The 26,489-nt window shown below is 33.1% G+C and overlaps 1 protein-coding gene across 7 annotated transcripts in view; it reads right to left on the reverse strand.

Moving 5' to 3' along the window:
- TASOR (transcription activation suppressor) overlaps positions 1-26,489 on the reverse strand; it is a 50,875-nt gene that overhangs the window by 10,915 nt on the left and 13,471 nt on the right. For 4 of the 7 annotated variants that reach the window (XM_033132722.1, XM_033132720.1, XM_033132725.1 and 1 more), the window contains exons 3-17: positions 25,263-25,355; positions 24,543-24,615; positions 24,023-24,114; positions 23,369-23,524; positions 21,653-21,777; positions 19,108-19,139; positions 18,318-18,423; positions 17,409-17,512; positions 17,228-17,331; positions 10,677-10,749; positions 10,519-10,590; positions 8,837-9,535; positions 5,072-5,478; positions 3,436-3,577; positions 2,141-2,200 (exon numbers count right to left, since the gene is read on the reverse strand). In XM_033132722.1, coding sequence (XP_032988613.1) covers positions 2,141-2,200; positions 3,436-3,577; positions 5,072-5,478; positions 8,837-9,535; positions 10,519-10,590; positions 10,677-10,749; positions 17,228-17,331; positions 17,409-17,512; positions 18,318-18,423; positions 19,108-19,139; positions 21,653-21,777; positions 23,369-23,524; positions 24,023-24,114; positions 24,543-24,615; positions 25,263-25,355 — 2,338 coding nt within the window. The remainder of the gene's footprint in view (positions 1-2,140; positions 2,201-3,435; positions 3,578-5,071; positions 5,479-8,836; positions 9,536-10,518; positions 10,591-10,676; positions 10,750-17,227; positions 17,332-17,408; positions 17,513-18,317; positions 18,424-19,107; positions 19,140-21,652; positions 21,778-23,368; positions 23,525-24,022; positions 24,115-24,542; positions 24,616-25,262; positions 25,356-26,489) is intronic. The other 3 variants (XM_033132723.1, XM_033132721.1, XM_033132726.1) reach the window with 1 other exon arrangement.

Below are 26,489 nucleotides of genomic sequence, written 5' to 3' on the forward strand. Positions count from 1 at the left end.
AGCAGCATGCCCTCTCTACACAAAATTCATTTTTGATTTTCCTGACAATTACACTTTTCTAAAGAGTTAAACAGCCTCAACAGCAGTCAGCTTGTGATCAGCATGTGACATTTCTCTACCAACCCCAGTGGTTACCACGAACCACTGTGACCATTAGCTACTGCAAAGACATCAGTCAGCAGGGTAAGAAGACCATCGCAGGTCTGTAGGTGGGAAAAGAGGAGAGCAAATATCCATTGTACCAAGGTAAGAAGTACAACTGGATGAAACTGATCAATCAGAAAATTCAAGTTTCATAAATTACTTAGGAATACTGACTGTCCTTAAATCTGCAATATGGGGTTTAGTACACACATAAAATGTTTGGGCGAGTGGAAGACTTACTTTTTGAAGTATTTTTGTACTTCTTGAATTATCTACCATGTCAAATGTCTGATTTGTCTAAATAAAAAATATTTATCTCATAAAGCAAATGGACTGGAGGACCACCTGTAATTTAAAAACTTCTGAGTCATTTATTATTTTAAACAAAATACTTGTTCCCAAAATTTATAGCTATAGTTCAGAATAATCTTATTCCTGAAGGGCTATGGATAAAGGGACTTTTTAAAGATGAAATATAACTTCAATCCACATGGGGAATTCGCCATATTAAAAAACTCTAAACCAAATCCATTTTTAAAATGCAAATGATCACCACCTAATTTTATCTTCCACAAATTTCCCCTATATAATTTTAATTAGTAGATCAACAATTTTATTTTTAAAATGTCTTCATCAATAAATGATTTAAAAGAAACACATGTCAATATCCGTAATAACGCACATTTTCTAGTTACTGTAGTTCAAGCATTGCAGTATTTTGACTTTTAAGTGAAAAGGGGGCAGTGAATTCTCTAAAGGCAGCATCATTCACATTTATACTTTCAATCACAAAATGGAAGATGCTATCCCAAATAAGAGGACTGCACATGCTGACAGAGCATTGTGAAGCATAAACAAGGTACCTGCTGCTTCTCATGAGAAAGAATTACTGATAGACACAAAACATAGGTGAATCCCAGACATAAATGTTAAGTAAAAGAGCCAAAATCAAGAGGACACGTGTACGTTCCATTTATCTTAAGGTGAAACAAGTCACATTTAGTGGTTACTACTGATGGCAGAGGGAGTACCAACTAGGAAGACGCAGAATTAAACCTCAGGTGCCAGAAGTACTCTATATATTGTTTGGGTAGTGTCACAGAAGGGAACACATATGTAAAAATTCATCGACCAGTATACTAAAGATTTATGCACTTTTATATCCACCATATATCTGTTCTGTTTTTTATTTTTAAATCATCTTTTCCGAGGATACATATTTTCTTCAAGAAAATCTTTTAACTAATAGTCTTTCTTACAATTACCAAGAGAGGAATAACCAACTGCAAAGACCTACTAAAGTTAAAGTCAGTTAGCTCTTCCAAAAAAAAAAAAAAATCCCCAAAAAACTAAACACCTAAGATTTGAAGATCAACAAAATGGGAATAAACACCCACCACCACACTCTAAGCAAGAAAATGCCTATAACCACACAGGGATGTTGAATTGATTGAGATCAGACAAAAGACTCTTTTAGGCATCCACTGCAACTAGCTAATCATTACTATCCATAAATGTTTCTGGAATCTGAGAGTTTCCTAATTTCCGATTTAAATTATCGGCAGAAATTAGCTTTACAATTAGAAGAACTGGTTAATAAAACTCAAGATTAGGAATAATGTATGTGAAAGATAAATGACTTCACCTCCTCTTATTTTTTAAGTTTAAAAGAAACTAGAAGACAGCTTCTCATAGAATATCCTGCAGAAACGGATTATGAAAAATATCCAGGTCTTCCCAAGTCACATCTCACAGAATTTACTGTGGGTTTAGAAAATGTAATCTCTATGAATACACAGCAAGTGCTTTGAAACATTTTTTGTAAAAGAATATTTGATACAAATCAATTAATAACTTAAATACAAATATGATATTGTCTAAATTTTCTGTAATCAACAGAACTTAAATTGATACCCTATTAATGGAAGACCAGAACTGTAAGCATCAATTCTGAAGAAGGGCACATTGGGACGAAAAGCAAAGCGAGCCTTCTCACCTGGTGTTTGTTTCTCACCATGTTTTCTCAGCTGGTCTTCTGGGCTTCTTGCATTCCCTCCTGAGGGAAAGCATCCATTAGATTTGTAGCCTTTCTTCAGATATTGGTGATACCTATTAAGCACCTTTTAGACAACCAAATGCTAACAAATCCAGGTATTCCTCCTTTTGCCTAAAATAATCCTGAAGGGTCATTCAGAAATGGGAAGTTGCTCTCCTTTCCACTCAGGTGATGATGAAATATCAACACCTAGATGTTGTACTTTCAAATGGCTCTAAACAGCAACTATGAAGATGTCTAAATGAGGGATGTTAGGATAACCATCGTATACGCACTACATCCTTATTCTGTTTCTCCCACTCAAGTGGCCATCTCCAGCTCCTAAGTGAGCATCAGTTGCCTCTCTACCATAACATCTAGGCCTCTTGCCCTGTCTGGTAAGGTACTAAGTAGACAATGGTGCTGAAGCCCATGGAAATTCATCAAAGTTCTAGAAATTCTTCTCATAGTCGTCAGAGGTCTCAAAGCTTCTAGGTCACAAGCCAGTCTACTTTTTAGCAAAAAGTTCTTTGTTTTTTTTTTCTTTTTAAAGGTTAAACAGGTCTAGGAATGGAAAAAAGTGCCCTGAAAATATTTCCAAAAATGCTTAGCTAACAAAGACTAATATTAAGAGTATGTATATATGTTGTTTGCACAGAGAAATTAGAATACTGTAAAATCTTTCAAAATTGGCTAAACTGTTCTTATCCCATGGTTCAATAAGCTTTCTAGGATATTTGCATTTGATCATTTCAGGACATTTCTCCACAATGATCCAATTTCTCTAAGAAAATCCGATATTAAAAAATCAAATTTCTTTCAAATAGATGGATCTCAACATGACCACTTCTTTGATGATAGCTTGTTATAGTGAAGCTTACTATAATAATTTAAGACAGCATTTATTGGCCACCCCAAGACCATCATTTCATCTCCACAGCTACCTCACCTTTTTAGAAACTCAATTTCTGCCAACAACTTTTATTTGGAAGTTTGCATGGTAAATTCCATGGGGAGAGTAAGTATTTTAAATCTCTATTTTTTAATAGGCTTTTTTGCAGATACTTGCTGATGCTGACCAAGAACAGCAATGATGAACATTACATTGTTCAAAATAAGACACTGAAGATGTCAGAGTCAAGTAAGACAGCACCTAGTGACCTAAGAGTGGAATTTAGAAAGATGAAAGAAACCTTCAGGAACTTGGTTCCTAAGTAAAACCACACAAACCTAATTCCCAGCACACTTGTTCTTACCTGTAATTGGAATCAGTTTCCAATGTATTTCAGTCTCTTCAACATCATTTGACTTGGATTGTCTACGAAATCCATGTTCAACGGGAACAGTGGGACACAAACTGCAATCTTCAAAATTATTCATGCTAATTAAATTTGGATCCTAAAAATTAGAGTACATATTCAATAGCTTTCTTTTCAATTAATTTTAAAATCAAAAGTAAAGAACTAATTTTTCACAGCAAATTCATAAGCTTCAATCTAAACATTATAAATTAGTCAAATCAACATGGTGAAGTTATAATACTCAAGCCTCAAATTAAAACGTGTTTTCCTTCAAAATATAATTTGATGTTGATTTAGAGCAGAGATGGGTAAATTTTTTCAGTAAAGCGCCAAACATTTTATGCTTTGTGGACCACATACTCAGATAGTTAGCTCTGCCATTGTAGTGCAAAAGCAGCCATAGGCAATACCTAAGCAAATGGGCATGGCTGTGTTCCAGTAAAACTTGTTACAAAAATAGGCAATGGGCTGGGTTTGACCTATGCCCCCATTAACCCAATTTAGAGTATTAAATACATTAGGAAATGTTAACATAGGTTAGTTTCTCAATGCCTAATTTATACACCTCCCCAAGTGAGCTTCCTGCCCTCATACTGCCCCTAAAACAAATATCCCAAAACTATATGGACAAAGACTGGGGATATCCATGACTTTTATTGAAAGGCGGGGAAGAAAAAAATGAAGGAAAGAGTAAGTTAGAAATAAACCTTTAGGAATATTGTGCCAGCCTGGTATTGTTCCCCAGTGATGCAGCTACTTCTTGGGAGAAAATAAGGCTACTTCTCAGCTAGAGATCAGTACTCTAAGTATATATCATAAACTGGATACCCTCTCAAGCAAGACTGAGTGTCACTTCAGAGGTAATTCTAAAGGCCACAGTTTTCCACTCCTATCTGCATGAGAAATACAAAGTATTAGATTGGTGCAAAAGTAACTGCAGTTTAAAAGGTTGAAAATAATTGCAAAAACCGCAATTACTTTTGCACCTAATACCTAATAACCTTGTAACACTGGTGCACTGACTTTAGTCACTGCATCTGCTTTACCTTGGGGTTTTAGTACCACCAGCAGAAAGTCAATGCTTTGAGGATTCAATTTTATTATGAAACGATATGGAATTAACTCCCAATAGCCATTTCTGACAAACAGACTGTCCAGCCTTAACTTCATGACAATAGGTAAATCTTTGACTAGATGTAAGCCTATAAGCAGGAAGGAAAACCACTACTTCTGTACTTGTCTCTTTGTAACAAGGAATAACTTAGAAATACTATCCTGGACACTTTTATTGAAATGTGTATTTTATTTCTTTTTGAAAGGGAAAAAAACTCATTGAAGCATACCTACATTTTCTTTCACACATGTTCACAAAAGCAAACAAGATAATCAAAAGACACATGCTGGGGGCGGCCAGCTAGCTCAGTTGGTTGGAGCAGTGCTCTTAACAAGGTTACCGGTTCAATCCCCACATGGGCCACTGTGAGCTGGGCCTCCACAACTAGACTGAAACAACTATGTGACTTGGAATTGATGGGTCCTGGAAAAACACACTTAAATAAATAGAAGTTAAAAAAAAAAGACACATGCTTACTTCTTTCAAATGTAGTTTATGGTCAGTGCCTACTTCACTGGTAGAAACAGCAACAGGATACTTTAATGATGATGTATCAACTTCTAGCAATGGGCTCTGAGTACCCTTACAATGCACATTTTCAATTTTTGCACAAGTAGGCTGCTCATAGTCTTTCTTATCCAGGTTAGAATTCAACTCATATTCGTGCTTTTGCCTCAGCTCCTCATAGGCATCATCAGTGCTCAACCCTAAGGCTTTGTTGACTGTGTCTGTCAGGGACGCATCAGAATGGCGTGCGTTTGCCAGTGTTTCTGACAGCCAATTGAACAGCCTATGGATGTCAGCAACACCAGAGTTAGAGGAATCCTGCTGCTGCTGCCTCAAGTCAGCGTCATGCCCAAGTGAGCCAACGGGCTGTGGAGACTCTGAAGGGAAAAGAGAAAGAAAAGTCATGCCTTAAAGTCAAGTTTGGAAGGCTGGCATAAAAAAAAAAAATATATATATATATACCTGAAAATTAATTATAAGGTATTTATGGGCAGGAACTCAATCAAACCACTGCTTAGATTTTACATCTATCCTTTACAAATACGACTGGTTCTAAAATTTTGCACATAGGTCAAAATTCCTATTAGATGAAAACTTACATAATTTGACAAATCTATTAATGGAGAAATGAGCTCAAACATCAAGTTGATAACATATATATTACATATTGACATGGGTAATATATATATTAATAACCATACTGTTTACCTTAAAATCTACCACCAAAATCCCAAAGTCAACCAGGTGCTTGACAACAGATAAAATATCTGCACTTGCTATTTCACAAAATGTTAGGAGGATCTGCAGACTATGCTAAAATCTACTAAAAAGAAAAAAAGAATGACTTAATTTGATTTCTACCTCCTTTATTTCTATTACATTTAGTCCTTAAAATACTGAAATTCTTATTTAAGCCTTATCTCAAATGACTAGATTACTTAAATTTGTAACAAAGCTTGGATTTTAGAGATAACAAAACCATCCTGAATAAATCTACACTAAACTTGCATTAAGAATAGAAAGCACTATAAGGGAAAACGTATTAACACATGGCTTCAAGCGGTATAAATCTGGATAACTGCACAATAATATATTTAAAAACTTGCAAAGGGGAGTAGACAGTCAGAAAGTCATGTGCTTTAATGCTGAAGGTGGGTAAAGTTAGGATTTCTAATCTAGGTAGGATATAAAGGACCATAGCAAAAAACAAAAAAACAACAGAATACATACTGTATGATTCTAATTACATGTAATTATAGAGCAGACAAAACTAATGTAGACAGAAACACAGAAAACACAGCAGTAGTGGGGTGAGATTAACTACAAAGGAGCACAAGGCAACTTTTGGGGGTAATGACAATGTTCTATATATTGGAGTGGTGGTAACATAGCCATCAAAACTCACCAGAATCAGACTGCACTTAAAATGGGTACATTGTGTATAAGTCGTGTCTCAAAAAATGTGATGTTAAAGGAGGTAGGGAGGATAGGAGGTAACATCATATAAAATGAGTAGGTTCACCACCAAATCAAGATCAGAGTATTTTAGAAGTTAGAATCCAACCCTTAAATCTCTACTTTTAGAAATCAGAAATAAAGTGTGCAAAATTACTAGACACAAACACGAGTGAGGAACATTAGACATCGGATCATCATTAGTTCTAGTTTAACCTATACACCTCCTCTCCCCTGCCCTATTTCTCCTTTGGTCTGTTATAATTAGAATGGTTTCCCCATCACTTTAGTTATTGATGAAGGCTGATTTTTACCCACAAATATTTCTTCACATGTACAAAATCAGTCTAATTGTCAGCTAAAATGGCACCAAAATTTAAGTATCTTGCCTATTATGTGCTCAGTGCTAGGAAATACAGCCAAGTTTAAGAACAATGTTTTGGAATCAGAATTGAGTTCAATCATGGATTAGTGAACTAGAAACTTTATCTAAAGTTATTTAACTTCTGAGATGAGGATAATGTCTAGCACTAAAGCATGAAATAAGCCCATATACAGAAGGTGCCAAAAAAAATGCATACACATTTTAAGAAAGGAAAAAACTACTAAAATTGTAATAGTCGATATATACCAATAACAAAAGATGGAATACAAGTCACGTTTGACCTCTGCAATTACAAGAGGTGCTCAAAGTGGTTACCCTCAGCGTCCAGACACTTCTGATTACGGCGAACTACTGCTTGAACAACGTTGACCAAAGTGTCCACTTGTACACATTTTTTTGGAACCCCTGGTACATAAAGGACTTAACACATAGTAAGTTCTTAACTCTCAAGGCACACAGTCAACAGTATAAGACAGTATGGATCAGTAAATGTCACCAGGTTCAGCACAGAGGAGAAATCCAGCATAAGCTAAAGGAGATGAAAACCACCAAAGAATAGAACAGCCAGAAAGCTAAGGAGGGATCTGAACCAAAAACATATGAGGTTTGATGCTTCAAGAAAAAAAGAAAATAAAGGGTAATTCATGACATATTTTGAGATAGAGATGATCCTTAACCAAGGAGCATGTGAAGGAAGAGTGGGAAACATGGCTAACTAGGCTGGATGTAGCCAATCTATAACAAAGCCTTGAAAAATGAATACAGAAGCTGAGATTGGTAACAAATAAGCAAAGCAATACTGAGAAGAACATGATACTAAAATGAGTAACAGAAGACAACAAGGCCATCCAAGAGATGAAGACCACAGACAAGGATGAAAATGTTGGAAAGAAAAAGAAAAAAACTGAAAGTTATTGAAAAGATCAGCACTGTCAAATAATACTTTCTGCAATAATGCAAATGTTCTCTATCTGTGCTGTTCAATACAGTGGTGTAGCTGGTATAATACAAGAAATTAATTTTTATTTCATTTTAATTAATTTAAACTTCCTACACTATCCAATATGGCAACCATTAGCCACATGTTCTTACAGTATTTAAGATCTGCCATAGTCAATAAGAACAGCAGCAGCAGCACAAAATGTAGCTTGTTATATCAAAGGTCCCTGAATGCAAAGGAACATATTTCACGCTTATGGACTAGCAGTGTGAAGATCTTAAAACTCTAGATGAAAAAAACAGTTTAAATTATTTGCAATATTGAAACACACACTTAAGGGAGGTGGGTCTCCCATTTTTCTTCAATTAAAACAAAAAAGCAAAGAAAAATAGTAAAAAAGAAAAAGTCAAACATATTACTTGACTCATAAAGTAGAAAAAAGTATGTGTACACATCTAAGAAATTTTATTTTAAAGCTCAGTAGGTTCCTTTCATTAAGCAACATACTAAAAAAAACCCAATATTCTATGTTGTTTTTTTCCAATTATAAAATTAAAGGAATATAAAAGGATCGGAGGTTCAATTAGTAGGGTAAAAGCTGAGCATACTTTATTTTCTGACGTTAGCCTAAGCTACACAATTCAGAAATATGAAGTGCAAGGGTAGGAGTTTGGCAAATATTTTCTGTAAAGGACCAGATGATAAATATTTTAGGCTTTGTGGGCCTTAGCGTCTCTGTCCCAAATCTGCGTTACAGTGTGAAAGCAGCTATATATACATATAAATGAACAGGCATGGCTGTATTCCAATACAACTTTCTTTACAAACACAGGGAACAGGCTGGATTGGATTTCAGATTGTAATTTGCACACTCCCATACTAGAAGAAAGGACAGAACTACTTTACTATATTTTTGGTTATTTTTATACTATATAAGAGCAATCTGATAATTTACCTTCATACAGATGGAAATTTTCAGATAAATTAGTGGTTTTGGCGAGCTTTCTCATATTTTCAGGTAGATCATCAAGCTTCCTCTTCAAGACAGTTTTGCTTCTCATATCTTCTGTATCTGAGTCCCCACCCACATTTTTTTTCCTACACTGAATTAAATCAATCAATTCTTTGAGTCTATCTTTATCATAATCCAAAGAGTGAGATGACTTCTGTTTTCCAGGTTTAATAGTCTCACACCTTGAGTTATTTCGTTTTCCAAATTTCCTTTTTGTACCATTCATTTCTTCTTGGCCTTCATAATCTGAAAGCTGACTGAAATGATGAAGTTTTCTATTGTCTTCGAACAGCTCTTTTAATTTACAGATAGGTAACTGATACATTTCAGGCCGAAAAATATAGGTATGCAAACAATCATCGATATGGGACTTATTTTTGGGAGCTGGGTATAAGAATTTTTTATCATCTAATCGGGAAGCGTATGGAAACATAATAAACTCTCGTTTACCTGAACCAAAACCTCGCTTAAAAAATTCATTTACATACTTTTCAACAACAGAATGAAAATTTATAGTATTTATACTTTTGAATTCCTTTCGACACTGAATCAAAGCAAATTGTAAAAACTGAGTTATTTTTAATATATCTGGCATGTTCTCATGTCTCTCCTGTGGTGCTGCATTGGTTGAACATTTTTGTGCTGTAAACAAAAGAACAAAAATAATAAACCATGTTTATTAATAAGCAATCAAGAAACTAATGAAATACAGATCTACATATTGTCAAAGAACTGTAACGACATTCATACGTTAATGGTGAACCAAACTAGTATATACGCTACTACATACATGTAATGTAGAAATATATGAATAGCATGCTTCTAAGTCCAAGGATCTAAAATTAAAATGAGCCAATAAGAAACGAAAACAAAGGAAATTACAGAACATATTTTTAGAGGGAAAAATACCCACTCATTAAAGATCTTCATTTCTTATTGTCCCTAGGCCTTTCAACTCGTGGCAAGAAAAATGTAAGGAGAAATAAAGAAGCAGGACAAGATCTGAGGCTCCTAGTAAGACAATCCTGCAAATGATAGCAATGTCACTCCTTCCTGTTACAACTTTAAATTCACATGAATTCTCTATCCCCATAAAGAGATATATGCAGGCACTGAGTGTCTACCATTAAGAATCTCAATCTAACAGTGAAACCTATTAGGTGGGAACTATTTATTCTATTTATTAATACAGCATTACAGTTAGTTCTTAGAAATGGTGAATAGCAAATTTTCTCTAACATCGTTGTAAAAAATTCTTATTAATTTTGAATAGCCTAATATTTAACCTAGCACATGATGCTTTTATAATTGCTAAAATTTGAATGCAAACATGAACCAAGCTAAAAAATATAATATATAACCCTGAAAAATGAAGCTATAGCATTGAACAATTACAACCAACATTTAATGAAAACACTGATTAAAACCTAAATAATTTTTCATAGTTTAAAAAAACACACCAAGTTATATAATTTGTTTCATATCGTTAATACCTTTTAATACCCCCAGTATCGTAATACCCCCATGATGTAAGAAAGACAAAATGTTTAGTAAGTTATCTGGAAATTTTCAATAAAATATAGGTTATCTATAAGTAACTGGATTTAGAAATTCAAAGAACTTACAAGAAACTATGCTTCTAGGTTCTGGAAATAGAAACAAAGCATGTAGGACTCGAGACTTGACAGTTTGATGTTCTAAAAATAATGAGAAGCCAAATTCATTAGCAATGTGTTTCAACTATAAAGTTAAAGAAGAATTATAAAAATTAGAGATTACTTACCATATGGAGAAACCATTTGATAAGGAGAGAGAAGAAAAAGGTATCCTCGGTCTCCCAAAGGTTTAACAAGAACCTGCATTTTTGGAAGAGGGAAGAAGTTGAATCTGCTTTAATATTACTGACCATAAGGCAGACACACAGCAGTTTCTACTAATTATAAAGAAAACAAAGTTCTTGATCATCTTTAGGAAAAATATTGATACTGAAGTAGTTAAAACTCTTTCCAACTCTGCTAATTAACAGAATTTTAATCAAATAAAAAACTCCTTAGTTTTCATAACTTTAAAGAGAAAATCCCCTAATTAACTGTCCAAGTTGTTGATGTTTCCTTGAAGCTAAAATATAGGACCAAAGATTTCAAATATTTTCCTCAGCAATTCAAAAGACACGTGAATTGTGAAGGTAACATGCTGGATGTTGGAAATACAGAGTTTAGGCTAATCTCAAATGAAATGTGTTGTTATAATCTAATTCTTCACATATTTAATGAACACCTTTCACATGTAAGGCAACTTGCCTTGCCAGAAACAGCTTCATAGACAGACAACACAAGATCTTTGATCTCAAGAAGTTTATACTGGATGGACAGAGTAATACAGGAACTATCAATAATTAGATAAGAAAGAAAGATTCTCAAAAAGACTTGCAAAGCAACATGAAGGGGGAAAACTGCAGTTTGTTTATGGTCAGAAGAGACACTGAAAGTGTATTGGAGGTGGATTTTGAAGGATGGGTACCTTGCCAAGAGCCCGAGGTTGTGGGAAGGACATTTCAATAGAAGTACCATCATGAGCAAAGGCAGAGTTATCATATTATGGACAGTCTGCAGGCATCAGAATAGTTAAGACTGGCAAAAGGACAGACTAGGACAAATGTATAAGACAAGTCTAGAAAGAAAGATCTTAGTCTAGATTATAAAAAGACAAGAATTCTAGGTTAGCTAGGAATGCCCTGGAAAGTATACCACTTTGAACTGGAATGTACCACCCCAGCAAAAAAAAAAAAAAAAAAAAAATAGTGTTGACAGCACTGTGAAGAGAGGGAAAGAAAACAATGAAATGTGACGAACTCAAACTCAGTTCAGGGGCTACTGCAACAGTTCATAATAATTTTTTTTGGATTAAAGAAAGGGTAAACTAAGCAGGGCAGTTGAACACAAAAGGGTATTTGGGTTCTGAAAGAAAACTTATGCTACTTAAATACCTACTAAATAATTCTAATAAACAAAGTCTGTGTAAGAACCCATAATTTAAGGCCAAAAAGTGTGCTACCAATTTACATTTAATAAAAACATTGTTTGAACACTCAAAAGCAAGGTGGACAATGTACCTGAAATTTTGTTTCAGACTCAAATACTTTTATCCAAAATGTTTTATACATCACATCCCTTTTAACATTTTGCCCTGCTCCTAGTTCTCAGAACAGGAAGTTGGGAAGCACAAATAAAATTTTCATGTTGTGTGATCACTGAGGAGAAACAATTAGATGCTCTTAAATTCTCACCCATTCCAAATACCAGGTTTTTAAAATTCCACTGGCGCAGTAGCCTTTATAAAAACCCTTGTCCTCTAAAGGACCTCATTTTTAAGGGAATCACCCAGAAACAATCCTCAGGCAGACAAAGAGGGCTTCGCAGTAATACACATTGCTTTAGCTCAAAGAAACAGTTTTAGCCTTCTAGAAAAGAAAACACCTGCAAACTCCATGCTCCTGCTGCCTCTATTTATTACACCGTACTGTTTCCTTCCCCCTCAGAAAACAGTTTTAATCCAGTCTGTGGATTTTTATTACTTAATTCTACTATTTCGATTTCTCAATAACATCACAGGAAATTATTTTATACAAGAAATACATTAAAAACATAAAATATTAAGCTCACAATCTTAAATGACCAAGCTTAAAAGGAGTTAAGCTACCTAAGTGAGATTCAGCAGAAACAGCAGATTCAAACACCCAAGAGCTTCAAACTGGAATTATCAGATGTAATATATAAAACAACAGGTATGAAATGAATGTTTAAAGAAATAAAGAAAATAACTGGCAGAACTGAAAAAATGTTCACACAAAAATTAGTATACAAATGTTCGTAGCAGCAATATTCCTAATAGCCAAAGAGTGGAAACAACTGATGAATGGACAAAATGTGGTATTATCCATACAATGAAATATTACTCAGCCATAAAAAAAGAATGAATTACTTACACACGCTACAACATGGATGACCTTTAAAATTCTTATGCTAAGAGAAAGCAGCCAGGCATTAAAGGCCTCACAATGCATGCTTCCACTTATATAAGATGTTCAGAATAGATAAATCCATAAAGACAGAAGGAGATTAGTGGTTGCCAAGGACTGGAGGGAAGAATGAAGAGTAAATGCTTAAAAGGGTATGAGGTTTCTTTCTGGGGTAATGAAAATACCCTGGAATTAGATAGTGGTGATGGTTGCACAACATTGTGAATCTACTAAAACTCACTGAATCGTACACTTTAAAATGGCTAAAATGATGAAACTTATTTTGATAAAAATAGTAGTAAGAAATACCAGAATATAACCTCTATTTCCTAGAATAGTGCCTGGAACATAATAGATACTAAGTATTTCTGAAAGAATGAACAAAAATCTGTTTAAAAAAATGATGAGGCACATCTCAAAAATCAAATATAACTTTTAGAAATCAAAAATATTCTCTGTGAAATCAGAAACTCAATGAATGGATTGAACACCAAATTAGACATAACTAGACACAGAATTTGTAAACTAGAAGATAGCTATTATGAAATTACTCAGAATGCAGCAGAGAGACAGATAGATGGAAAACACAAGAGAAGTTAACATGAAGAACAGAATAAAAAGGTCTGACACATGATGGTTCAACCTTAGTCTAAAAGAAATGAAGTATAATCAAAGAGATAATGATTAATATTCTGGAAATGAAGACACAGTCCACAGATATGAAAGGACAATATATACTAAGCTGCATAAATAAGAAATCTACACCTAGATATATTTAACGTAACTACAAAACACCCAAGTTTAAAAAAGCAAAAGGAAAAACTAAAAAAGAGGATCTACACAGGAACAATAATTAGACTAACAGCTGACTTCTCAACAAAAATAAGACAGAAGATACTGTAGTATAATCAAAATGCTAATAAAAGACAGAAGATACTGTAATATAATCAAAGTGCTAAGTGAAAATAGTTGTCAACCCAGAATTGTGTACCCAGATTCCAACATTTAAAGAATATGGTTTTTCTCAAATACAAAGGAGGCATGTACAAATTTGACCACAAAGTAGGCTTTAAATCAAGTCTCAGTAACTTCAAACGATCACCACCTATTCTGATTACAATGAAATTAAATTATGAAAAACAAAAGGAAGTATTCTTATAATTTGAAAATTTAAAAACATACCTCCACTTCATGTGCCAAAGTGAAAATCCTGATAGAAACTAAAAAATACTTTTAATTGAATGATAATGAAAACACTACGTATTAAAACATGTGGAATGTAACTAAAGCAATACTTGGAACTCTCAAAACTCACTGACCACCTTTCCAACTTAACAAGTCAGAAATAACCAAATAAACTTCCCAAAAGTAAAAGTTAATAAAACAGTTGACATTAACAAAACAGTAAAACAAATATACAACCAAAATTTGGTTCTTAAGACTAATAGACAAACCTCTAGTGCCTAACAAAAGAAAGCACAATGAAAATATTATCATGCAAAAATGCTCTGGGCAGCTATTAAAAAGAGACTATACAAACAATTCTATCCCAATAAATTAAAAAACAGAATGGACAAGTTCCTAAAAAACAAAACCATAATATATCCAAATGGACCCAACTATTAAAGAAACTGAGTACTTTAAAATCATCCATAAACAAAAGGCATAGTTTTGCAGTCAAGTGCCACCCAACATCCAAAGAATAGATTATTCTAATCCCATAAACATCCAACCACTGCAAAATGAGGAAAGACTACCTAACTCAACTCTGGGAAACTAGTATAACACTGAAACAAAAAGTAAACAAGGACAATGTGAGAAAGAAAAATCGCAGGTCGATCTCACTCATCATCACAGATACAAAATTCTTAAACAAAGCATTCACAGACCAAACCATTTATTTTTTTTTAAAGATATGGGAGTATTCTAAACCAGCAACACAAGGATAACTTAATACTGGGAACAGATAAATATAATTCATCTTAAATTTATAGGATAAATACTATGTGTAATGGTTAATTTTATGCGTCAACTTGACTGGGCCACAGGGTATCCAGATAATTTGGTCAAACTTTACTCTGGGTGTTTCTGGATGTGTTTAACACATAAGTGGATAGTCTGAGTAAAGCAGACTGACCTCCCCAATGTGGGTGAATCTCATCTAATTAGTTGAAGGTCCTGGATTAAGAGGAAATCCCTCCTGCCTGCCTTTGAGCTGGGACATCAATCCTGCCCCAAACCCTCCACCCTCCCAGCCTTTGCACTCAAACTGAAACATCAGCTCTCCTGGATCTCAGACACTTGGACTCAGACTGAAAGTACCCCATTAGCTCTCCTTGGTCTCTAGCTTGCCAACTGCAAATCTGGAGACTTTCCAGCCTCCATAACTTTGTAATAAAGTTATTATATGAGCCAATTATTTATAATATATCTCTCTCTCACGTGTGTGTGTGTGTGTGTGTGTGTGTGTGTGTGTGTATAAAATCTTCTGTGGAAAACCCTAATACATCACGGAACTATCCTGATAAATGCAAAAGGGGAGTGCATTAAATTCAAAACCCATTCATAGTTAAAAAATAAGAAAGAAAAAATTTTAAACTGATAAAGGTATCTATGAAAAACCTACTGCAAACTTCCTACTTGATGGTTAATGTTAGAAGTGTTCTTTTGAAAATCAAGAAGAATGTCTACACTTTTATTCGACATCGTACTACAGATCCTACATTGCACAGTTACACAAGAAAAAAATAAAAAATAAAAGCAAGACTAAAGAGGAAAAACCAAAACAACGTTGTTCCAAGATAATGAAATCTATATACCAATCCCAAAGAATGTACGAAATAAACAAATTTCATATATGGATCTGACATAAAACCAGTATGTAAATATCAATTACATTTCTATATACACAACAGAAAATGTACTGAAATGAAAAATACTGTTATAATAGCATCAAAAAATATAAAATGCCTGGGGATACATAAATCTAACAAAAAATAAGCAATATCCAGAAAATGATGACATGCTATTAAAAGAATACCCGAAAGAAGTAAAGAGATAATCTTGCTCATGATTAAGACAGTATCATAAAGATGTTAATTCTCTCTAATTTGATGTACAGATTTAATTCCAATAAAAGAAATCCCAATAAGGTGTGTGTGTGTGGGGGGGGGGTGGCAAAGAGGGAAGGACCAGGGATCTAAAAGCTGATTCTAAAGTTTTTTGAAAAAAAGCTGAATCTCAAATAGCAAAACACTCCTAAAAAAGCTGAAAAAAGCAGTGCAATTTACCCTACCTGATATCAAGACTTCTTAGTGTAGAAAGGATGGACTAGTCAGTAAATGATTTAGGAACAACTTATTTCTCACATTGGGGAAAAAGTAAAGTTAGATTCCTATATTATACCATGAAAAACAAAACTATATTTTTAAAGACTTAGTGCCAAAGGCAAAATCCTAACACACTGAAAATACAGGGCAATATTTGAATAAGGAAGATTCCTTTACAAGTGCTAATATTCAGACAGATAAATTCAACTACATTAAAGTTAAGAACACTTGTTCTTCAAAAAACACCATGAACAAAGTAAAAAGGAAAGTGCAAATAAAAAACACTGTAGTACATACACATAGCTGAGTATTAGTACCCCACACATACAAAACTCTTCAAATTAGTAAGAAAACATAAGCCACTCAAAGGGAAAAAGAGGCAAATGAACATTAAAAGATATCAATTTATAAAAGGATGATCAACTCATCGTTTTTCAGAAAATGTATGCTAAAATCACAGTAAGATGCTATTTTACATGCTGCAGGACATCCTCCTACACACTTTCCCAGCCTCGCATTCTACCACTTTCCCCCCAACTACTATAGTGTTCTTATTCCTTCAACCTCACAAAGCACCTTTTTCAATCTTCAAACATGACACTGTCTACTGGAACAAAACACATCTATCTGAGTAACTCCATTTATCACTTTGTGTAGTTGAGGAGAAGAGTCTCTTTGTCTCATTCTTTACTGAACTACTATATACCCTGCATTAAAAAATAATATTCAATAAATATTTTTTGACTATCACAGTCACAGTCACAAAATACAACAAAGATACTTCATGGAAGACAGTCTTAGAAGGTCTAAGTGTCATGGCTAAAAAGGAGAGTAGCAAAGGCCATCCATAGCAAAATGCTATTAATTAAATGGGAGCGACAAAGACAGAAACCATGTGGTATTTTCAGAGGCAAAAATGAAATAAACTGAAACATTAACATGTATGTTCCTAAAGGGAGAATAAAGAACATTTAAAATTTGACTCACAAGCTTTTCTTTCTCCAGTTTTTGCAGTAAACTCTCCATGTTACTTCCAATTCTTGGCTTTTCTACAACTTCATACAGGCTGCAATACATTCCATTCTTCAAAACTGACATAAGAAAAAATTCACAGTAAATATTCACATTCAAGTCTGCTTCTTATTTTACTACAATTAAATTATTTTACCTTCATTTGGACCTAAGTATGCATCCTTGTAAAACAGTGCTGGAGGGATTTTCTGTTTCAGATGATCAATACTCATAACTGTTTCAACATCTAACTTCTCAGGACTGAAAGAAAATTGAAAAAGCATATTTGCCTCACCTGTATTTTTAACTCTAGCAATGTTATCTCTCTCCCCACCCCCACAAAAGTATCTTGCTAGGAAACAGAACAGCATGTTTACTAATATCGTACTTTAAAGAAGATTTGATATGAAAAGTCCGGATATATATATATACAGGTAGAGATAGCCTGGCAATACTACCAACCTTCCAACTTTAAGGCAGAAATTAATTCTACATGCCAATATTACTAACCACAAAGGGCATAAGGTTGTCATTTTATTAAAGACAATTCAAGTACATACTGTTTTAATCTTCAAACATTTATAAAGGCTCATAATGTTTACTGTGGTGGTACCAAAAGATCATTTTAGACCTTTATATTCCAACATGTTGCACAAGACTGAAAACAGTCTATAAATTTTAATTTAACTCACATCAACACTGTTCCCAACAAAGAACTGATAACTTTTAAGTCTGTCATGTTCAAACTGCTAAATGGAAAATATATCTAACTAGGATAAAACTTTTAAAAATCACTTTAAAGATTTAAATTCACTAAAAAAAAGTTATATGCCATAAATGTGTACGACTTTTTAGCCTATTCTCAAATCAAGACAGAAAAGCAGAGGGCTCATTTTGCCAATTAAGTTTCCAAAGTTATCAAATCAATTTTCTAAAAAAACAAACCAATATTTGTATTAAGTTCTTATGTACCGAAGTAAAACTTAAATATAAGAAGAAAAAAGCAAAATAAACTGAATAATGAGCAGCCATTCATTGCTACTTTCTGATAATGTAACATACTTACAGTCTGATAGGCAAAAAAGCACGATTGGCTGACCTCAGAGAAATATAGCACAAAAGCTTTCCTTTATTTAAAAGCTGTCCTTTCCACAAGGTGTAGTTAAATTTATCTGAAAAAAAAAAAAATAATAATTCTTGGCAGCTCAGAAGCAAACACATGTTTACTAGAAATAAGGGGGAAAACATCTGGAAATAGGTTTTGTAGAATAACAAAACAAAAAACTTGGTATTTGTATTTACAGGAGAGTTCATATACTAGGATTTTTGTTTCAAGTATCTTTTCCCCTACAAAATTATTCCAGCTGCATAGAATAACAAGTATATTTTCTAAATGTCTTCATATCAAAAAGCTGAGGAGCAAAGACAAGACAGTTAATACCCTTTTATTTCCTGCAAAGCAGGCTATATTAAATCCAGTTAACTACATAAATCCACACAATGTCTTACATCTTCTATTTAATCTCTTTTCATTGTGGAGAAACTTGACCTAACCCTCTGATGAATTTAATACTTTTAAAAGGCTGAGCTGTGAAACTTGTTTTATTTTTTACCTTTATCAATCAAAAGTGCTTAAACTTTTTGATCTAGTACTAGCAGAAGCAGCTTCTCAAAGGAGACTTTATGCTTAGACGACCAAATGTTGATGCTACATCAAAATGTGGCCTCACTCTCTTTTTCATACTTTGCAGATTCATTCATTATAAAAATAAAAGCATTTAACTTATTAATTTTTTACTACATGTACTTACTCTTTCAACTTAGAAAACGAAAGGAAAGAAATATAAGAATCTTACCTGTGTTTCTATCTGCATTAAAGCTGTTAGATCTACAAATAAATTTTTAAAAAGAAAAACATTACTGATTGCTATCAACATGAAAGTCAACATTCAGGACCTTGATATAACTGCTATTTTTAATGGCATACTATACAATAGAATTAAATCATCCAAGTAGAAAGAACATATTATTTATTACAAATATTTATTACAAATATTTATTCTTTATTTGGGAGAAAAGACTTCCTTGACTTGAATTACCATATTTGCCCCAAATTAAGGGAGCTGTTTTTCCCAAAAAATATCCACCAGGAGAGAATAGAGTCCATTAAATTACTTTATTTTGGTGGTAAGAGTTGAAGAAATAGGCTCAATATATATTTAAATATATTTATTCATCATTCAATCAATATTTACTAAGCTCCTATTATTTACCAGGCACCATTCTAGGTAACAGGACTACAGGGACGAACAAAGCCACTGACTTCATAGAGCTTATAATCTCATAAGGCAGATAGACAACAATCAAAAGTACCATATTTTGCCGAGTATAATGCGCTCCCGTGTATAATGCACACCCATATTTTTGGCCCAAACTTTCAGGGAAAAAAATCTTTTGTTTTAATTTAATTCAAATTTTTGTTTACATTTAGGTACTTCTTTTTTTATTATAAAGGAATTTTAGCATTTACTTTTTAACAAATTAAGGTACAAGAAATTTTATGTAACAAATAATTACAAAACACAGAACAGATACAAGGTACAAGCAATTTTATGTTCTGATAACAAATTTATAATATTTAACGCATCATAGAAGGCCAAGAACTCTTCATCATCGCAAGTTCATCATAAGTTCAACAAAATCGATGACTGTATTCCAGAATATTATTTTGCATACGGATATTGTTATTGATTTCTAGAGTTACACTTTTAAGTCATAGGCATAAATAAAATAATTAAAAACATTTATATAGATATGGAATTAGAACTACCCATGTATATATAATGCACATCCTTATTTTTCCCCTCACAAATTTGGGCAAAAAAGTGCACACTATACATGGCAAAATACGGTATCTAGTTTACCAGCTGATGATGGTTTTAAGTTCTATGGAATAAAAAGGAAAAAGAGACTAAGAGTATACCTAGGGGTTAAAAATAAAAACCCGGGGCAGCCCGTTAGGTCAGTTGGTTGGAGGACAGTGCTCTTAACAACAAGGTTGCTGGTTCGATCTCCACATGGGCCACTATGAGCTGCACCCTCCACAACTAGACTGAAACAACTACTTGACTTGGAGCTGATAGGTCCTGAAAAAACACACTTAAAATAAATTTTTTTAAAAAGTTAAAAAGAAAAAGAGTATGATTAAAAAAAAATCCATAGAAGGCCTCACTAATAAGGTTACATTTAAGGAGAGGTCTGAAGGAAGTGGAGGTGTAAATTATATAGCTAACTGGGGAAAGAGGGAACAACAAAAGTAGAGGCCCTGAGGCAGGAGCATTCATGGTGGGCATTCGAGGTACAGCAAGCATGTTCAATCAATGCTTGTTTTAAATGACATGAAGGTAAAGAGATGGAATCAAAAAGAAGCAAAGGAATTAATTAATGGATAGTCATTAATCCTGGGAGTATGACCTCATAATTATTAAATGCTGAGTGTCTTTTGAAGATCACTGCTGAAAGGCACTATAGTGCATGTATCATGAAGATCATAAATACAGAGCCACACAAAAAAAAATGAAAAACACAACTGTCTGGCTACTATGTGAATCCATACTTGTGGCTGTGGATGGTTTCACTGATAGAAAAAAAGGGCTGGCTCTCAAATAAAATGAAGACAAGACGATTTGACTGGAAAACTGATAAAGAGGTCAACCTCAAAAATATGTAGTATGTTTTATGAAATGTGGCTTTTTAAAACAGCAGTTATTCTAAATTAATAGATGTCATACATGCTTTTGAACATGGACACTCAAAAGTTAAAATAAGTAGACATTTGACTATTTCACCTGCATACCTATAAATTTACTTACTTAACTTTTTCAAAACATTGTCTCAAATAACCACATGGGGAATAAAAAAAGGGAAATTGCTTTGGATTTGGTTACCTTATATTAGAGCTTATAGGAAATCATTACTGGTACTCAACTCTGAAAATCAGAATCACCTGGAAGCTTTTAAAATCTACCAATCCCTAAGCTACTTAATAAATATTTAACTTGTTTGAGGTGGGGCTGGAGCATCTTTAGTAGAAGCTCCCCATTTCCAGGACAGCTAATACACAAAATTTCACTTTTAACAACTGCATTTACTCAACTATGCAAACCTTCAATATCAAGGAAAAATGGTTAAACAGTGAGGTTTAAGTATATTTTAGTTTCTATTTCCCCAAAGTTTTATTTGTCCTTCACAGTGACCTTTTACGTCACCATGACCATTCAGGTATATAATTACTTTCAATGGAAGAAAAACTGGGAAGAAAAAGTATTCCTCCTAAACAGGCAGTGCAGGACATCTAATATAACAACATTCTGGATTATGGCCCAAATTCATAAACCTTACCTTGATGAAGGTGCAAACTTCAGAGGTTGTTTATCGTCTTTGTAAGTAAAAGACACAACTGCATATGGACACACGTGTCTTGGTCTTCGCCTTAGTTCATCAAAGCCATACTCATAAAAATAATACTAAAAATAAGAAAATGCAAAATTAAGTTCTTTAAGAAGGCGAGTAGAGTGTAATCTTGTATTTACCTGTCTCATTTTTGAGAAATATAACATTTACATATGACTCTTTAACAGAAAATATCTTTAAGTACTACTTGTTAATTTGAAATTATTTGTACTTTATATTCACTTCATGATATAAAATATTCTGCTTCTATATATATCAGATGCCAGGATACTAATAGGTATTTCAAAAGTTTACTTCTGAAGAGTGACCATTGTGCAACAAATTTCCTCATAAAAATGTTACAAATGGAGCCTAAGCTCCCAGGTCAGCCCAGGAAAGCCAATTTGATATAAAAAGTAAAATACTTTTTATAAAGACAGAACTTCAACCAAACCTACCAAATTTTGTTAATCATGTCAAAAGAAAAACACATTCTTGGCTCTAACTGCAGGCAAAGAGGCAAAAGGGCAGCGGAAGAGGTTACATAGGTGACAAAGATAGCTGACCCTCTTGCTACCACCCATCTGCCTTTTCCCTTCACCTATTTATAACATTCATTAGATTGGAGTTTTGTGACTTGCAGACTAGTGATTTTCATTAGAGTGCCTTCATTTATAAACATTGTCCAAAGTCCATTCCCTTGGGAAACTACTGATTTTAACGTTGTTGCTCTAAAATGCCTGAATTTTTTGGAAATATCAAGCCAGTTTACAAGTATTGCTAGAAAAGTCAATAATTACTTTTACAGTTTGTCTCATATCTACCAATACTACTGTCCAGAAGGTAACCAAATGAGTTAGCCCAGGTGATTTTGGTGAATATAATTTTTGCTAAAAGCCTCCAAACAATAGGTCTTGTGAAAGATTCTTGGAAAAAAAGCAAGAATAAATTTTATTTTATGTAAAAAAAGTAAAAATTAAGAAAGAAATAAAAAAAGGAAAACATTTCCAGGAGGTTAGCACTACTTTTTACATACATTCCATTTGATACATTCAGTTTTATAAATTTGTTAATAACATTACTTTATAGTCAAGCATATAAAACATGACTAAAATACATCAAATAATATACTTTTAAGTATGTCTTTATTGTGTATCAATTACATCTGAATAAAGCTTAAAAATTAATTCTAAGTTTGCATCTTAGAAAAATGTTAATAAAAATAGAAAATATCTATCAATAGTACAAAATGACATGAATTAAGGTATTTCAAGGGGCTTAAACTCTACCTTGAAGGATGAGTAGTATTTTATTTGGCAGATCTTTCTAGGCCAGAAGCCAAGCCTTCAAAATGAATTGAGATGTGTTGAGGGCAGAGATCTTACAAAAAAAAAACCAAGCTGGAGGTCACAGTCTACAGGCCAGGTGAGCTAGGCTAAGGAATCTGACTAGTATCTTTAAGTCTGAGGAGCCACTCTGTGTTTCTGAGCTGTCTTGGAAATATTGAACAAATAGAAGTAAGAGACACTGGAGTCTGGCAGTACTACGTAGAAATCAGAGTCTAGACTGCTGTGGAGGCAGAGGGAACTGAAAGTGAGACGTTTTAAAGGATTTGGTGACAAATAGATAGCAGGTCATAACACTAAAATGGATACAGGTACCTACCTGAGTAAGCTCATAGGCTCTGTAAGCCAAAAGTGATGTAACTCTATTGGCATTCTTCGACACATGACATTCGTGCTTTGGTGTTGGGTCCAAAGCACTTTTACTAGATTCCAAATTTTTTACACCCATGGGGTCATATATACTCTTTATTCTACCCTAAAATAGAGAAAACCTTTTAAGTCCACCCAAACCTAGTTATTGACTATATGAAATTAGTATTATAGACTATTTCTTTGAAAATAGATCACCTATAACAGTTGTTTTTCCCACTACTACCTCAGTGAAGTAACACCCAACAGTCTTTACCAATATTGAAGCAGAAAACAAAGTTAACCATGAAAAAAAACTGTTTGAATTTATTTAATAACAAGGAAATAAAAACTTTATTCACAACACTCTTCATTAGCTTAAATGACATTACCAACATATTACCTTCCTTTCTTCATTCTTTATTTTTTGGGGGGAAGGAAAGCAAACTCTGAAGTACAGTAAGCTTAGATCAAAAATGGCAAACCAATCTCAAAATTATCTTTATATATAATACCAAACACAAGTAGGCACTGTTTTAATTTAATCAAACTCCTAGAAACAGGGCTGACTGAAACCTAAATCAAATGTGGTCTTTGATATATGAAACGTAAAAGTTGAAATTACCTTCATTATTTTAAAAATAACAACATCACCCATTGACCCAGCTTCCAAAGGATTAGCTTGTAATAGATCAGCATACCTAGAAAGATAGATACCTAGTAAAGAGGGAAAATTTTTAATTTGAATAAGGACACAAATACACACAAAAAAAAAATCCAAATATTTAACCTAATGGTAAGAGATAAACAATATGACACCTTTTTAAAAAATGTAATGATTGTAAAGATAGCTGATATTTAACTAAAGCAAATATAAAACCAGAAAAAACATAAAACTAATCAAATTCTTCAAAATCACTAGGACTAGATGAAGAACAAAAAAAGATAATTTTTGATCAATTTGGAGTATGTAAAATCAGAAACAAAGGATAAAACTGGTTTTAAATTGCAGAACCTAAAATTCGTCTCCTTTTCTGGGAACATGACAACACACACATAAATTTAATTATAAGGACTGCAGCAAAATCAGACAATATATTTTTAAATACCAACTTAATAATAGGTAAACAACAAAAAAAGATTACCCATGGAAGGACTGCCAAGAATTGTTATTTTGGACTGGCCCACCTGTAATCCTTTTTCACATATGCTTTGAACCTAAATAAATAAAACACTTCATCTTACAATCATAATACATTAAAAGCGTTTAAAGATAATTTGTAAACTTCTTTTAAATAAAATCTAGACTTCTAAACTATGTATTTTCTACATTAAATTTTCTATATATGCTAGTTTATGACTAAATATTAATGTGAAATTGGCCTGCCCTTCCAACATAACCACAGCTGAAATCCATTTTTTGTTTATGTTAGATGTGACAAATACTCAGAATTCATGTCACTCATATGCAAATATCCTCTTTTAGAGAGAATTAGAACTGGCAAAAATTTAAAGAGAAAGTAACTCCATCTAAAAAAAATCTTCATTTAAAGGAGAAAAAAATAGTTCCCTGCACATATAACAACAATATAGAAGATAATCTATTTTAACAAAGGGAAAATTATGCATTATCAAACACATTCTTAGGAAAGAAAATAGGTTTTGGTCCGAGAGAAAATGAGCACATCTGAAAAACAAATAATAAAAAAATAGAAATACCTTTGCCCTACTGAATCATTTTTTCTACTTGTACATCACAAAAATGTTAGTTTATAATTATCACGTGTACTGTTGAGTAATTGAAAAATTAGTAACTTACAATGGGAACAACCTCAAGTTGTTTTTTATAAAATGGGATCACTCACCTGATATCGATCAACCATCAGAAATGCATAGGATTCTGCAAGTTCTTTATCTAAACGGCCATCAAACTTCAGTTCTCTTCGCTTTTCTGTAAACTAAATGAAATTAAATCTGTAACAACTCCATAGCATGTGACTACATTTTTCAAGCTAAGAGTTTCAGGAATTTTATTTCTAAGAAATTCCAAATCTACCAAAGTAGAAATTAACTTTTCTCTCCCTGTAATTTCTGCGCTTCTATTTTTTTTGTTATAATTGACTCTTTACTTTCAAAATATAGTCAAGTAAGCATGTAGTGTTTGTCAATTTTAACTAAATTTCTATTAAAATTTTACTCCAACACTCCCACAGATTTTTAAATTCATGTTTTAGTTATCTTTGGATCTCTAGTTTTACTTAATATTGTGCACTGCATAGAGTAGGTGTTTTAATAAATTTCCATTGCATGCCTAACTTCTAGACTATAAACTCAATTAGGACAAGGAAAAATGTTTCATTTCTTTATACATTTCTATTCTCAATGTCAAGTACATAAGACATGTTTCAGACATATTTTCAAGATAAAAGAGTAACTTGGTCTACGTACATCTAAACTACAAGTAATCCTAAACTGCTGGCTTTCACTTTTAGATACAAGCTGATAGATATACATTCAAAATATGGAGCCCATATGTAATAGATTTATATGTAGTAATCAGGTCATTACTGATCTTCAATAATAATATAATTAGAAAATCTATAGACTAAATTTTCATATAAAATTAGTAAATAATCTCTATAGCCCGAAACCATATGGAACTACCAAGGTTTTAATTTTCTCTGGGAGCCAGTAACATTTATTCACTTTAGGGATCCTTTCAAAGTTAAATTCTGCTGGCACTGAGTTAACCAACTTAAAAAGTACAAAATTAATAGTATTTCATATATATTAGAAAGCAACATACACATCAAATATTTCTAAACATCTCATTTGTATTACCTCAGAATTACATATGTTGGCTTTTCCTAAATCAAAACTCAAAGAATATTCTAATATGTATACGAAACATAAATTCACTAACATGTTTAACTGTTCCCCTATGTTTGCACTTAATCACTGAGAATTTCAACTAGTAAGACAATTCAATCATCAGGCAATAACTAGTAAAAATAATTAAGCATATCCTAAAAAAGAAAAATACACAATTATCTTACAATTTAGATATGTGATTAGATTCCATTTAATTAACA

This window comes from Rhinolophus ferrumequinum, chromosome 17, assembly GCF_004115265.2.
Source record: "Rhinolophus ferrumequinum isolate MPI-CBG mRhiFer1 chromosome 17, mRhiFer1_v1.p, whole genome shotgun sequence".
Taxonomy (NCBI): Eukaryota; Metazoa; Chordata; class Mammalia; order Chiroptera; family Rhinolophidae; genus Rhinolophus; species Rhinolophus ferrumequinum.